This window comes from Sus scrofa, chromosome 12 (assembly GCF_054392235.1).
Source record: "Sus scrofa isolate SSC_HxYL_T2T_F1_AM1 chromosome 12, Sscrofa_HxYL_maternal_Yorkshire_Landrace_v2.0, whole genome shotgun sequence".
In the NCBI taxonomy this organism is placed as follows: domain Eukaryota; kingdom Metazoa; phylum Chordata; class Mammalia; order Artiodactyla; family Suidae; genus Sus; species Sus scrofa.
Window position 1 is genome coordinate 50,267,897 of NC_139394.1, and position 16,152 is coordinate 50,284,048.

At 39.5% G+C, this 16,152-nt stretch overlaps 1 protein-coding gene across 8 annotated transcripts in view; it reads right to left on the minus strand.

Annotated features, from left to right (window-relative positions):
- SSH2 (slingshot protein phosphatase 2) overlaps positions 1 to 16,152 on the minus strand; it is a 267,869-nt gene that overhangs the window by 146,587 nt on the left and 105,130 nt on the right. For all 8 annotated transcript variants that reach the window (XR_014821493.1, XM_084985385.1, XM_084985388.1 and 5 more), the window contains one exon: positions 16,065 to 16,108. Coding sequence is in view for 7 of the 8 variants with exons in the window: in XM_084985385.1 (XP_084841511.1) it covers positions 16,065 to 16,108 (44 nt within the window). In the remaining variant the exon portion in view is untranslated. The remainder of the gene's footprint in view (positions 1 to 16,064; positions 16,109 to 16,152) is intronic.

Below are 16,152 nucleotides of genomic sequence, written 5' to 3' on the forward strand. Positions count from 1 at the left end.
TTTTGATTTTAGTCTTCTCTCGTTTTTCCTTAGTCCACCTGGCTCAAAAATTTGTCAATTTTATTGATCTTCTGAAGAACCAACCTTCTCCTTCATTGATTATTTCTATTGATTTTCTATTCTTTATTTCATATATCTCTGCTCCAATCTTTACTATTTCCTCTCTTCTGTTTGGGTTCTAAAGCTTTGGGTTTAGTTTGTTCCTCTTTTTCTAGCTCCTTAGGGAGTAAGGTTGATCTGTTGATTTGAGATCTTTCTATTTTTCAATATAAGCATTTATAGATATCAATTTCCCCATTAGCAAGCCTTTTGCTAAACCATGTAAATGTTGGTATGCTGTGTTTTTTATTCAACTTTAAGTATTTTCTAATTTCCGTTGTAATTTCTTCTTTGATGTGTTGTTTCAAAGTGTTTTATTTAATTTCCATAATTTTGTGAGCTTTCCAATTTTCCTTTTGTTATTGATTTCTAACTTTATTCTGTAATGGTCTTTTCAGAAGACACTTTGTATGAGATCAGTTTTTAAACACTATTGAGATTTAATTTGTGGTCTAACACACAGTCTATCTTGGAAAATGTCCCATGTGCACTTAAAAAGAATGTGTATTCTATTGTTAAGCCCTGTTCTATATATGTCTGTCAGACCATTGGTTTGTGTTAAGTTTTCTATTTCCTTACTTATCTTTTATCTGATTGTTTCATCCATTATTTCAAGCATGGTAATGAACTCTCCAACTATTATTACAGAACTGTCTATTTCTCCCTTCAATTCTATTTTTGCTTCACACAGTTTTTTCTTCTTTTTTCAGCCATGCCTGAGGCATGCAGAAGTTCCAGGGTCAGGGACTGAACTCATGCCACAGCAATGACCTAAAGTGATGCACTGACAATGCTGAATTCTTAACCCACTGTGCCACAAGTAACTCTTTTCCCTCACCTCTGCTATCCCTCAGCTTTTTTTTTTTATCTGGAATATCCTAATTTTTCTCTCACTTTTGAAGGGCAGTTTTGCCAGATACAGGATTCTTGGGTTTTTCTTTTAGCACTTTGAATATACTGGCCCATTCATTGTCTTCTGGCCTCCAAAGTTCCTGATGAGAAATCTGCTAGTAATCTTCTTGGGGACACCTTGTATGTGATGGTGTACTTCTTGATGCTTTCGAGATTCTTTGTCTTTGGAAGTTTTGACATTATAATGTGTCTCAGAGTGGGTCTTTGAGTTCATCTTACTTGAAGTTTGTTGAGCTTCTTGGTTATTTATGTCTTACATCAAAATTGGGAAGTTTTTAGCCATTATTTCTTTAAATATTCTCTCTGTCTCTCTCTCATCCTTCCGGGACTCCCATGATGCATATGTTGACACTTTTGATGATGTTCCATAAGTCCTTATTTTTTTCCTTCAGTTTTTTTTTTCTTTCTGTCTCTCAGACTTGACATCTTCTACTGTCGTATCTTCAAATCTGATGATCCTCTCTCTTGCCTGCTCAAATCTGCCTTTAAATCCACCTAGCAAATTTTTCACTTTAGTTACTGTACTTTTTTGTATAGAAGGTTTTTTTTTTTTGAGATTTTCTCTTTGTTGATATTTCTATTTTTCTCACACATTGCTTTAACTTCTTCCACATTTTTCTTCAGTTATTTGAACATCTTTAAGATAGTTGTTTTAAAGTCTTTGTAAAGTATATCTGCCATTAGGTCTTCTTCAGGGATGGTTCCTGGTTTTTGTTTTTGGAATGGGTCATATTACTGTTTCTGTGTATGCTTTGTGATTTTTTGTTGTTGTTGAGCATAAGACATTTGAATCTAATAATGGGGTAACTTTGGAAATCAGATTCCTCACTTTCCCCAGGGATTGTTTTGCTGTTGCTGTTACTGTAATTATTTTTATTTTTAATTTTATTATTATTTTATCATTATTTTTATGAATGTATGTATGTATGTATTTATTGTCTTTTTAGGTCTGCACCCATGGCATATGGAGGTTCCCAGGCTAGGGGTCACATTGGAGCTGTAGCCACTGGCCTATACCATAGCCACAACAAGGCCAGATCCAAGCCATGTCTGCAACCTACACCACAGCTCTTGGTAACGCCAGATCCTTAACCCATTAATCGAGCCCAGGGATCAAACCTACATCCCCATGGATACTAGGCAGATTCATTTCTGCTGAGCCATGGCGGGAACTCCTATTTTTATTATTATTATTATTTTTTTGATTGCTGAAAGCCATCTCTGTGCCAAGGATCAGTCTGAGATGTAAACTTAATGTCTTCTCAGTTTTTTTCTGATCCATTCCCTAGGCATGTGTGGACACATTCTAATTTTTCCCTTAAATGAGCTATTTTTGAAATCCTTGTCTTTAATGTCTGACTCCCAAAAGGTGGAGAGGCAAAAAGTGGAGGGAGAGGAAAAAAGACATCCTTTTAAATCCATGAAAGTCACCTCACCATGAGGGAGAGGGGCTTGCAACAAATGGGGGGAGGTGCAGCAACACTGGCTGTCTGTTTCTTTGCACCTGTGTGATCAGAAGCAGCACTCAGCTATCGGATCACAGATCCCCAATATCTGGAGGATAGGGTCCTTTTTGCCTACCGCATCTTCTATGAGCTGGGTGCAAGCTGCACCAGGAACATGTGCAATGTGCACAGCTGCCTGCCATGAGGCCGAGGGTGAGGGAGGAATAACTGCTAAGAGCTAAGAACTAAAATTGACCACAACTTACCCTCTAAATCCTCTCCTGGAAGTTGTAAGCCTTCAACAAATTCCAGAGTTCAGAAACAGTTACATCAGACAGATTCTGCCAGAGAAATTGTTGTCTAGGTGGAGAGAGAGATTTTTGGTGCTTCCTACTCCACTCTCTCTCCAGAATCCTTTCCCAGCAGTGGTAGGTATTTGGTACTTTATTAGGTCTCTGAATTTTTATAATATAAGAAAGCAACTTTTTAAAAACTTAGTTTGGCAAAGTCAAGAATTGAGGGGAAATTACTTTTGGTTTTTGTTGTTTGTTTATTTTATACCAAGAAGAATAAAATCTGGGAAAAATTATTTACTTAGCTTTAAAAGATATACTTAATTTCATTATGGCTGCAATAATTAGTTTGCTTTTCAAATCATATTTAAGAGGAATGCCTGTTATTGCTACCAGAAGCAGAACATGTCAGATAAACATAAAATACAAAGTAAAGAGTCTGTGAGCATGTTATTCAGAAACACATTCTTCATTCTTCAGTGAAATGAAAATTCTTACTCCCATGGAGTGGCTAAGAAAAGAGCTTTTCAAAGTGTGCACTTACCAATTTAAAGGGGCTACTCCATACAGTGGCAGAACTCTAGAGGACAAGAGGATAGCTTACAACATCCCCTGGTGGCCACATCAAAATGTTTATAAACAGCTTCGGATCAGAAGAGTAAAGAGTAACTCATACAGTGGCAGGTGGCGATTCAAACTTCAGAAGAGCTAATAGCAAAAGATGTAGAGCTTCACTGTCATCTGACAGAGCCAGTTTTTAATAAAGCGCTACTTTTGTAAATCAATCAATCTCCTCCACATATATTCTAAGTTCAATAAAAGGCTTCTCTATGAAATAGTAATACCATCGTTCTATTTCTTAAAACAGACAAATGAGGTGATAGGGTGTCTTACTGATAAATGGCTCAGGAAAAAAAAAGTTCTTAACCCACTGAGCCACATGGGAACTCCTTTAGGTTAACAAATTCTTTTAAGTAGAGCATATACTCAAGTAAAAGTACGTCTCTTCTCTTTTCACAGCCAACAGATGGGCAATGTAGTATTTATTGGCATTATCATATTTAAATCCATACAAAAATTATTTCACCAAATAGGCTGAAATTAAATGAAGTCATATCTCAAAAGTAAAAAATAAACAGAGCAGGAGTTCCTGTTGTGGCATCTCAAAAGTAAAAAATAAACAGAGCAGGAGTTCCTGTTGTGGCTGAGTAGTAAAGAACCTGACTAGTATCCATGAGGATGTGGGTTTGATCCCTGGCCTCACTCAGTGGGTTAAGGATCTGGCATTGCCATGAGCTGTGGTGTAGGTTGCAGACGCAGCTCAGATCCTGTGTTGCTGTGGCTGTGACACAGGCTAGCAGCTGCAGCTGTCATTTAACCCCTAGCCTGGGAACTTCCACATGCTGCACTTGTGGCCTGAAAATAAAAATAAAATAAAACAAAACAAAACAAAATAAAATAAAATAGGGAGTTCCCAATGTGGCTCAGCAGTTAGCAAATCCAACTAGCATCCATGAGGATACAGGTTCGATCCCTCGCCTCGCTCAGTGAGTTAAGGATCTCGCTCAGTGGTGTAGGTCGCAGATGTGGCTTGGATCCTGACTTGCTGTGGCTGTGGTGTAGGCTGGCAGCTACAGCTCCAATGTGACCCCTATTCTGGGAACCTCCATATGCCATGGGTGCAGCCCTAAAAAGACAAAAAGATTAAAATGAAATGAAACAAAATAAAATAAAACAAACAGAGCAAATACAAGAGAAAGAAAACTTGATGAGGCTACCAGAGGCTGGGGAAGGAGGGATGGAGGGTTATTGTTTAATAGGTAGAGTTTTTTGTCTTTTTAGAGCTGCACTTATGGCCTATGGAAGATTTCAGGCTAAGGGTTGAATTGGAGCTATAGTCACCAGAGACAGAGATCTGGAAGAATGATTTAGCCACAAAACGAATACATTAGAAACACAGTTCCACTGTGAAATTCTATCTTACCCAAAGACATGCCCTTATTCTATGTTTTCTTTCAACTATCTTCAAGTTGTTTCCACTTGACCACTGACCTGTTGTTTCACATGTTCAAAGGTGAACTCGTCATATGTCCTCATACAAGTTTTCTTTTTCAACATTTCTAGTAAAGATTATCAACCATGCTTCTATTCTCATTCATTCATTCAACAAGCATTTACTGAGTGCCAACTACTGGCTAGTTGCTGTAGATACTGAGATAAGAGTCACACAGTCCCTGTCTTCATGCTGCTGTCAGATGGGGAGGTGACTGCTCACCTCTGGTCATTTGCCTGCAATAGCTTCCTGGGTCATTTCTCTGCCTTCCTCTCATATTGTATAACATTGCCAGACTCTTTTCTGGCAGTCATGTCATTATTCTAGGCAAAGATCTATCAAGTCAAAACTCCTCTGCCCTTAAGATATAGACAATTATCTTCTCATTGTCCCTGGGACACATAAGTACCTACCTCCCGACTTTTGGGCCCACTCTCCCCATCCTCCTTTATTTGGAATGCTCTTCTTCTGTTCTCCTATTTAAATCCCACTCATTCAAGTCCCAGCTCTTCTAGGGTGTTTTCTGATACTCCTCTGGCCCACACTGCTCTCCCTCTCACCTGCTACAAACTTTCAGTGCTAGGTCTGAAGTACTTTGGAGAAAATAACATGTTTTCAAAGGTGAAGAATTTTTTCAGTAGATGGTGAGTAATTCTTTATGTCTATGAAAAACTCAAGAGGAAGAAATTAGGCTTGAAAACAGGAGAGGTTTTAGGCCAAACATGAAAACTTCATGTTTGCAGTAATTAAAAATGGCAAAAGGAGTTCCTGCTGTGGCTCAGTGGTAATGAACCCGACTAGTATCCATGAGGATGCGGATTTAATACCTATCCTGGCTCAGTGGGTTAAGTATCTGGCATTGCCATGAGCTGTGCTATAAGTCACAGATGCAGCTCGGATCCCGTGTTGCTGTGGCTGCGGTGTAGGCCGGCAGCAGCAGCTCCAACTTGACCCCTAGCCTGGGAACTTGCATATGCCACAAGTGAGGTCCTAAAAAGCAAAGCAAAAGAAAAAAAAAAAAAAAAGATGCCTTGGGATTTCGAATATTTATTTCAGTGGTGTCTTTCTTTTGTTCATTTATATTTATTATTTCACAAGCTTATTAGGTTGACCCATACTAGATAGCCCATACCAGATATAAGTCAAAATGGTTATATGGCTCCATTTTATAGTTACCTTCCTGGCTATTCCCTAGTCAGCAAAGAGGATCATGACACAAGAAGACGAAAGCTATGAGTTTATAAATATGCAAAAGAAAAGCCTGGAATGGAATTTCATCCATATATATTTTTACCAAAATGGTAGTGACACACAACTTGATTTTTAGTTCTACAATTATGTTATCTTTTCATGCCTATCTTCTGGGAAAGACAAAGTATCACTAGAATTAAATGCTATAAAAAGGAGCTAGTATGGCAGGACTACATAGTATTTTTTATTTTATTTTATTATTTTATTTTATTTTATTTTATTTTACTTTACTTTACTTTACTTTACTTTATTTTATTTTATTTTATTTTATTTTATTTATCTTTTTGTCTTTTTAGGGCCACACCCTCGGCATATAGAGGTTCCCAGGCTAGGGGTCGAATCAGAGCTGAAGCTACCAGACTACACCATAGCTACAGCAACAGGTGAACCGAGCCACGTCTGTGACCTACACCACAGCTCAAAGCAATACCAGATCCTTAACCCACTGAGCAGGGCCAGGGATGGAACCCGCATCATCATGGATACTAGTCAAGTTCGTTAACCACTGAGCCACGACCAGGTTTTTATTTTAATTAATTAATTTTTTGTCTTTTTAGGGCCATGCTTGTGGCCTATGGAAGATCCTAGGCTAAGGGTGGAATTGGAGCTGCAGTCACCAGCCTACACCACAGCCACAGCAATACCAGATCTGAGTTGCATCTGCACCTACACTGCAGCTCACGGCAATGCCAAATCTTTAACCCAGTGAGCGAGGCCAGGGATCAAACCCAAATCCTCATGGATACTAGTCGGGTTCATAATCCACTGAGCCACAATGGGAACTCCTAGTTTGTTTTTTAATTGTAGTAAAATAAATATAACATAAAATTTGTCCTCTTAACTATTTTTAAGTGTGCATTAAGTAATTCACACTATGGTGCAACTATCACTACCATCCATCTCTAGAAATTTTTTCTCTTCCAAAAATGAAACTCTGTACCTATTAAACAGTAACCCTTCATCCCTCCTTCCCCAGCCTCTGGTAACCAACATTCTACTTTCCATTTCTGAAAATCTGACTCCTGTAGGTATCTCATATAAGTGGGATCATACAATATGTGTCCTTTTGTGACTGGCTTATTTCAGTTATAATGTCCCCAGGGTTCATCCATATTATAGCATATTGCCTAATTTCCTTCCTTTTTAAGGCTAAATCATATTCCACTGTATGTATATACTACATTTGATTTATCTATTTGTCTATAGATACTTGAGTTGCTTCCACCTTTGACTATTGTGAATAATGGTGCTATGAAAACGGGTGTACAAATTTCTCAAGACAGTGCTTTGAGTTATTCTGGGTATTAACTCATAAATGAAATTGGTGGATGATATACAGTAATTTCTAATTTTTTGAGGGCCATCACATTGTTCCATTTTACATTATTATTATTATTATTTTTTGTCTTTTCTAGGGCCACACCCATGGCACATGAGGTTCCCAGGCAAGGGGTCAAATCGGAGTTGTAGCCACTGGCCTACGCCACAGCAGCAGCAACGCCATATCCGAGCCACGTCTTCAACCTACACCACAGCTCACAGCAATGCCGGATCCTCAACCCACTGAGCAAGGCCAGTGATCGAACCCGCAACCTCGTGGTTCCTCATAGTCAGATTCATTAACCACTGAGCCATGACAGGAACTCCCATTTTACATTCTTGACAGTGCACAAAAGTTCTAATTTCGTCATATCCTTACCAACACGTTATTTTTCTGGTTTTTGAATAGAGCCATCCTACTGAGTGTGAGGTTGTATTTCATTGTGGTTTTGATTTGCATTTCCTTAATGATTAGTGAGTTGAACATCTTTTCATGTGTTTTTATCAGCCACTGTATATCTACTTTGGAGAAATGTGTACATTTTTTTAATCAAGCTGTATAATGGTTAATTTTATGTGCCAACTTGACTGGGCCACAGGGTGCCCAGACACTAGATTAAACATAATTCTTGGTGTGTCTGAGGGTTTCTGGATGAGATTAATATTTGAATTAGTAGACTGAGAAAGTAGATTCCTCTCCCCAAGATGGGAGGGCTTTATTATTCCATTTAAGACCTAAATAGAACAAAAGGCTGAGAAGGAAAGAATTCACACTCTCTGCCTGTCTTTGAGCTATGACATCAGTTGGTGGTCTTCTCCCGAGTTCAGACTCAGACTTGGACTAGAAGTTATGTCATCAACTCTACTGGGTCTCTAACTTGCAGATCTTTGGACTTCTCAGCTTCCATAACTGTGTGAGCCAATTCCTTATAGTAAACGTATCTCTATATTTTCTGCTTCTCCAGAAAACACTGACTAATATAGATTTTGGTACTGAGAAGTGGGATGCTGCTATAATGAATACCTAAAAATGTGGAGCAGCTTTGGAACTAGGTAATGGCTAGAGGCTGGAAGAGTTTTGAGGTGCATGTTACAAAAAGCTGAGATTGCCATGAAGGGAGTGTTAAAAGCAGATCTGGTGAGAGCTCAGAAAGAAAAGAGGAGAACTGGAAGAAAGCCCTACATCTTAAATAATACAAAATAGTCATGAACAGAATGTTGCTTGAAATATGGATGGTAAAAGCCATTCTGAAGAGGTCTCAGATGGAAATGAGGAATGTTACTGGAAAATGGAGAAAAGGCAACCCTTCTTTTAAAGTAGCAAAGAACTTGACTAAATTGTGTTCATGTCCTAATGTCTGGTGGAAAATAGAACTTGTGAGCAATGAAACTGGATATTTAGCTCAGGAGATTGCTAAGCACAGTGTTGAAGGAGCAGCCTAGTTCTTCCTGATAGCTTATAGTAAAGTACAAGAAGAGAGAAATGAATTGAAGAAGGAACCGTTAAGCAAAAAAGAAACAGAACTGAAAGATTTGAAAATTCTCAGCCTGTCCATATCACAAAAAAAAAAAAAGAGAAAATATGTTCAGAAGAGAACACAAAGGGTATAGTGATCATTTAGTAAGGAGATCAATGTGAGTGTGAACCACAGACCTTCTCAACAGAAGCCAGAAATAGAGGTGGGATAATACCTGCAGAAATACTGCCAGCTGGGCCTATAGGAAGCAAAAAAAGAGAGAGAGAGAGAGAGACAGAATGAAGGGAGGTTGCGAACATGCATTATCCTTCAAGAAAACAGAAGCAGGCCCCCAAAAGATTCAGAAATCATGAAGGCTGCTACTCCTACCACATGCCTACAGTGCAAGGGCTAACAGGTAAGGCTGTCTCCACCCTGGTTCCAAATGGAGGGACCACCACCCAGCAAAGTGCAAAGTGAGCCCTTTTAGAATGCTGCACAGGTGGGATTCCACAGGATAGAAAGGTGAAGGGCTGTTCAGCTGAGCCCTGGGGATGACACCACCACTCCAGTGGGTCCTGAAGGGAGGACCACTGCCCCACTGGGTTCAGAAGGCATAGTATTGAAACAAAGAGGATTATTCTTGAAGTTTCAGATCTACTGGGATTTGAATAACTAAGTTTTGTATTTACTTGGGGCCTGTCATCTTTTCTTTCCTTCCCATTTTGCCTTTTTGGAATGGGAACGTCTAGCCTATGTCTGTCCTACCATTGTATTTTAGTTTGGTTTTTGCTTGGTTTGTTTTCTATTTTGTTTTTACTAGCATTGTATCTTATCTTTTTTTTTTTTTCCTTTCTTTCTTTTTAGGGCCGCAGCCACAGCATATGGAAGTTCCTAAGCTAGGGGTCAAATCGGAGCTGTAGTTGATGGCCTACACCACAGCCAGTGCAACATGGGACTTGAGCCGCATCTGCAACCTACATCACAACTCACGGCAATGCCAGATCCTTAACCCATTGAGCAAGGCCAGGGATTGATCCTGTGTCCTCATAGATATTAGTCAGGTTCATTTCTGCTGAGCCACAACGGGAACTCCTACCATTTTAAAATGCATAATTTATCTGACTCCACAGTTTTTAGCTGGAGAGAATTTTGCCTCAAGTCTCACCCTTATCTTATTTAGATGATATTTAGACTTTAGAGTTGATGCTAGAATAAGCTAAGGCTTTTGGGGCTTGAATATACGGAATGAATATATTTTTTATGTAGGAAGGACATGGATCTGGGAGCATGGGTGGAGTGCTATGGACTGAGTGTTTACATGCTCCCTAAGTCTCTATATTGAAGCCCTAACTTCCAGTGTGATGGTATTTGGAGATGGGAGTCTCTGGGAGGTAATTAGGGTTAGATGATATCACAAGGGTAAGGGCAATTGGACAGGATTAGTGTACATACAAGAAGAGGAAGAAAGTAGCACCTCTTCTCTTTTCCAGTGTGAGGACACAGTAGGAAGGCAGCTGTCTACAAGCCAGGAAGAGGGTTCTCATCAGGACCAAATCTGCCACTGATTGTGGACTCCCAGCCTCCAGAACTGTGAGAAATAAATGTCTGAAATTTAAGCCACTCAATCTATAGAGCATTTTGTTATAGGAGCCCAAGCAGACTAAGACATGTTGTTTTCTTGCTGAGTTGTAAGGGTTCTTTATACATTCTAGATATTAACCCCTTATTAGCTATATGATTTGCATATATCTTTGTCCAGTCTGTGGGATGCCTTTTGACTGTGTTGTGTCATTTGATGCACAGAAGCTTTAAATATTAATGTAATCTAGTTTATCTATTTTTTGTTGTTGCCTATTTGCATTGGTTGTTAAAGCCATCATAGTTTGGGCTAATTATCCTAAAAGATTGCTTTTAACTTGTGACTTTCAATAAATGATATTTGGTTAAAATAAGAGATTAATGCAACATCTTTTTTATTACTTGGAACTGGTATTAGTTTCATTTTTTTTTTGTCTTTTTAGGGCCATGCCCATGGCATATGGAGGTTCCCAGGCTAGGAGTCAAATTGGAGCTACAGCTTCTGTTCATCCTACACCACAGCCATAGCAACAGCAGATCCTTAACCCACTGAGTGAGGCCAGGGATCGAACCCACAACCTCACGGTTCCTAGTCAGATTTGTTTCTTCTGCACCATGACGGGAACTCTGGAACTGGTATTAGTTTCAATGATATGCTGATTAATATTCAATTTCCACAAACCACAATTGAACCCACAATTGACAAGAGGATTCAGGCACAGCCAGTGAAAAGATGCTAACTCAATGTTGGGTTTTTTTACCCCCTTGGCTGTGCTCACTGCCTGTGGAAGTTCCCAGGCCAGGGACTGAACCTGTGCCACAGCAGTGACAATGCCAGATGCTTAACCTGCTGAACCACAAGGGAGCGCCTCAGTGTTGGTTTATTCTACAGTGAGTGATGGAGAATGCCAGAACCACCTGTAGCAGCCAAACACATAAAGATCAATCTCTTGGGAGTTCCCATTGTGGTGCAGCGGAAATGAATCCAACTAGTAACTATAAGGTTTCAGGTTCGACCCCTGGCCTCACTCAGTGGGCTAAGGATCTGGTGTTGCTGTGAGCTATGGTATAGGTCACAGATGAGGCTCAGTTCCTGCATTGCTGTGGCTGTGGCATAAGTCAGCAGCTGTAGCTCTGATTATACCCCTAGCCTAGGAACATCCATGTGCTGCAGGTGTGGCCCTAAAAAAGAAAAAAAAAAAGATCAGCCTCTTGGCAATATAAGGGGAATTCAACTGGCACTTAAGAGAAGTTTCTTTGTTCTAAGTCAGACTAGAGCAATTAGATTTAGAAAAGGCCTGGAAAACACACTGAATGTAAGAAATTACAACACACTAGCAAATTTTGATTTTTTTTTTTTTCTTTTTGGCTGTACCTGGGGCATATGGAAGTTCCCTAGCTAGGGATAGAATCTAAGCCACAGCTGTGACCTTTACACCACAGCTGCAGCAATATTGATCCTGCCAGAGACAACACCAGATCTTAACTTGCTGCGGTGCCACAGCAGGAACTCCAAATTTTGATTTTTAAAAAATGGATGCTTCATTTCTTATTTATATAAATGATAATTTTCTTGTGAAGGAGAAGAAGCCCACAAAAATCCTCCACTAGCCATAGTAATGATTTATTGCCAACAACTTTAAAAACAGGGATTGGGAGTTCCCGTCGTGGCGCAGTGGTTAACGAATCCGACTAAGAACCATGAGGTTGCGGGTTCGGTCCCTGCCCTTGCTCAGTGGGTTAACGATCCGGCGTTGCTGTGAGCTGTGGTGTAGGTTGCAGACGCGGCTCGGATCCCACGTTGCTGTGGCTCTGGCGTAGGCCGGTGGCTACAGCTCCGATTCAGCCCCTAGCCTGGGAACCTCCATATGCCGCAGGAGCGGCCCAAGAAATAGCAACAACAACAACAACAACAAAAAAAAGACAAAAAGACCAAAAAAAAAAAAATATAGAAAAAACAGGGATTGTTATGGTTTTTAGTGGCTTGACAATTCAGTCCTGTGAATAAGAGAATTGCCTCATCATTGTGCAATTTTTTGGGACAACAATTACCCCAGTAGGTGCCAAGTCAGTACATAAAGAGATTAACCCAGAGATCTTTAAATCTGACCTATTAGAAAATTTATGAATCAGATGGAATCCTTTTTTTCACTCTAATGAGAATAAGTTTATGACGTCTCTGGTAAACATTCAGCTAAAATGTCTTCTAGATTTCTGTCTCTTAGCCCTAAGCAAAAGAGTAACACTTCACTGTCAGCAATTCCCCAAGAGACAGTGAGAAATTAAGCTTTAACCCTAAATTTCAATGATAAGACATGAAAAATATTGCCAATAACCTCAGTTACTGATGAAAAGGAATGATTTTTATATTAAGTTATAGTTTAGAAGAGTAAATTATACATCAACAAAAACATGATAATTTATCACTGAGGAAGCATATCCTTTAGCCTGCTTCTCTACAATGAGCATGTTTATTGTATCCTTTCTCTGCATCATCTAGAATAGCTCTCATGATTGAGTTCAGAAAACACAAGTTTGATAACATCTAAATGACCATTACCAGAACTATTTCTTGTGGGAGGGAGTTGATTTAAAAAACTTTTTTTTGTGTGTGTGATAGTATCTTAAGGCTTTATTTCTATGTCAGTTTTTTTTCATTTATAATGATTTTTATTTTTTCCATTATAGCTAGTTTACAGTGTTCTGTCAATTTCCTACTGCACAGCAAGGTGACCCAGTCACACATACATGTACACATTCTTTTTTCTCACATTATCATGCTCCATCATAAGTGACTAGACAGAGTTCCCATGGCTATAGAGCGGGATCTCATTGTTTATCCATTCCAAAGGCAGTAGTTTGCATCTATTAACCCTCAATTCCCAGTACATCCCACTCCCTCCCTCTTCCCCTTGGCAACCACAAGTCTCTTCTCCATGGCCATGATTTTCTTTTCTGTGAATAGGTTCATTTGTGCTGTATATTAGATTCCAGATGTAAGTGATATCATATGGTATTTGTCTTTCTCTTTCTGACTTACTTCACTCAGTGTGAGAGTCTCTAGTTCTATCCATGTTGCTGCAAATGGCATTATTTTGTTCTTTTTTATGGCTGAGTAGTATTCATTGTGTATATACACCATATCTTCTTAAGCCAATCATCTGTCAATGGACATTTAAGTTGTTTCCCTGTCTTGGCTATTGTGAATAGTGCAGCAATGAACATGCAGGTGCATGTGTCTTTTTCAAGGAAAGTTTTGTCCGGAAATATGCCCAAGAGTGGGATTGCTGGGTCATATGGTAGTTCTATGTATAGTTTTCTAAGGTACCTCCATACTGTTCTGCATAGTGGTTGTACCAGCTTACATTCCCACCAACAGTGCAGGAGGGTTCCCTTTTCTCCACACCCCCTCCAGCATTTGCTATTTGTGGACTTATTAATGATGGCCATTCTGACTGTTGTGAGGTGATATCTTATGGTAATTTTTGATTTGCATTTATCTAATAATCAGTGATATTGAGCATTTTTCATGTGCTTGTTGGCTGTCTATCTTCTTTGGAGAAATGTCTATTCGGGTCTTTTGCCTTCACCATCACCCTAATACCAAAACCAGATAAAGATACCACCAAAAAAGAAAACTATAGGCCAATATCTTTGATGAATATAGACACAAAAATTCTCAAAAAAATTTTAGCCATCTGAATTCAACAACATATTAAAAAAGATCATACACCACGACCAAGTGGGATTCATCCCAAGTTCACAAGGATGGTTCAACATACGCAAATCAATCAACATCATACGCCACATCAACAAAAGAAAAGTCAAAAGCCACATGATCATCTCAACAGATCCAGAAAAAGCATCTGACCAAGTCCAACATCCACTCGTGATAAAAACTTACCAAAGTGGGTATTGAGGGAACATACCTTAACATAATAAAAGCCATTTATGACAAACCCACAGCAAATATAAAAAACCATTTTAAAGAAGAGAGCAGAAATGTTATTATGTACTTCCAGATATACATACTCTCTCACACACACACTTTTTTTTTTTTTTTAGGGCCACACCACCTGTGGCATATGGAAGTTCCCAGGCTAGGGGTTGAATCAGAGCTACAGCTGCCAGCCTACACCACAGCCACAGCAATGCCAGATCTGAGCTGGGTCTGTGACCTACACCACAGCTCATGGCAATGCCGGATCCTTAACCCACTGAGCAAGGTCAGGGATCAAACCCACATCCTCATGGATACTAGTCAGGTTCTTAACACGCTGAGCTATGACAGGAACTCCTATTTTTTTTCTTTTACTGGCAGCAGGTATTGGTATCCTTATAACATGGTCACTATTCCATGAGAGGAAGAAAAAACCATTTCATTGGATTTTAGAAGACTGGTAAATTACTTAGTATATCCCTACTATTTAGGAAGTTAAATATTAACCGATCTGTGAAAACTGCCAAAACTTATCATAATGAATGACAGATGTAAGTACAAAACTGAAGACTGAAAAGATCTTTAGTTGACATTTTCCTAAAAGGCAGGAAAATTCACTTTATTATTACCCAAGATAGTTCTAAAGATGTGGGTCAAAGCTGGGCCAATAATGGCCTTCCTGCATTAAAAAAAAAAAAAAAAAAAAAAAAAAAAAAAAAAAAAAGGAGTTCCCGTCGTGGCGCAGTGGTTAACGAATCCAACTAGGAACCATGAGGTTGCGGGTTCAATTCCTAGCCTTGCTCAGTGGGTTAACGATCCGGCGTTGCGGTGAGCTGTGGTGTAGGTCGCAGACTCGGCTTGGATCCTGTGTTGCTGTGGCTGTGGTGTAGGCCAGTGGCTACACCTCCGATTAGACCCCTAGCCTGGGAACCTCCATATGCCGTGGGAGTGGCCCAAGAAATGGCAAAAAGACAAAACAACAACAACAAAGCAAAAAAACAAAACCCTAGCATTTAATTGAATTAATTAGTTAAATTTACTTATTAAGATATAACTGACATACAACATTTTATCAGTTTTAGGTGTAAAACATAATTCAATCTACCATTTAAAATCTTTCTGAATCAGTAACTGGATTCTTTTTTCTTTTTTTTTAGAAAATACAGAGTCTAACAATAATAAGTGGCTACCTTCTAGAATAGCTGCTATGTATCGGGCACTTTACAGAGATCATTTTGTATAATCTTCACAACACCTTTGGTGGATAAGTATCATTGTTAAGAGCCATGTAGCTAGTAGAAGAGTCAGGATTTGACTTTTTTTTTTGCTATTTCTTTGGGCCGCTCCTGTGGCATATGGAGGTTCCCAGGCTAGGGGTCCAATCAGAGTGGTAGCCACCGGTCTACGCCACAGCCACAGCAATGCAGGATCCGAGCCGCATCTACAACCTACACCACAGCTCACGGCAACGCCGGATCGTTAACCCACTGAGCAAGGGCAGGGACTGAACCCGCAACCTCATGGTTCCCAGTCGGATTCGTTAACCACTGCGCCACGACGGGAAGTCCAGTAACTGGATTCTTAAAGCAGTCCCATTTTGACAGACCAATTAAGTATCTTGGAAAACCAGGATAAACTAATCTGATAAGACTGAAAGAGAATGAGAAAAACTCTAAGTATAGAAATAATGTAAGATGTAATGAACCAACATACCTCCTGGGCTGTGATCGGCATTCCTCCTCCCCACTGTCTGCCTCCTGTATAGACAAGAAAAAAAGAGAAAATAATTTAAACCCTTAAG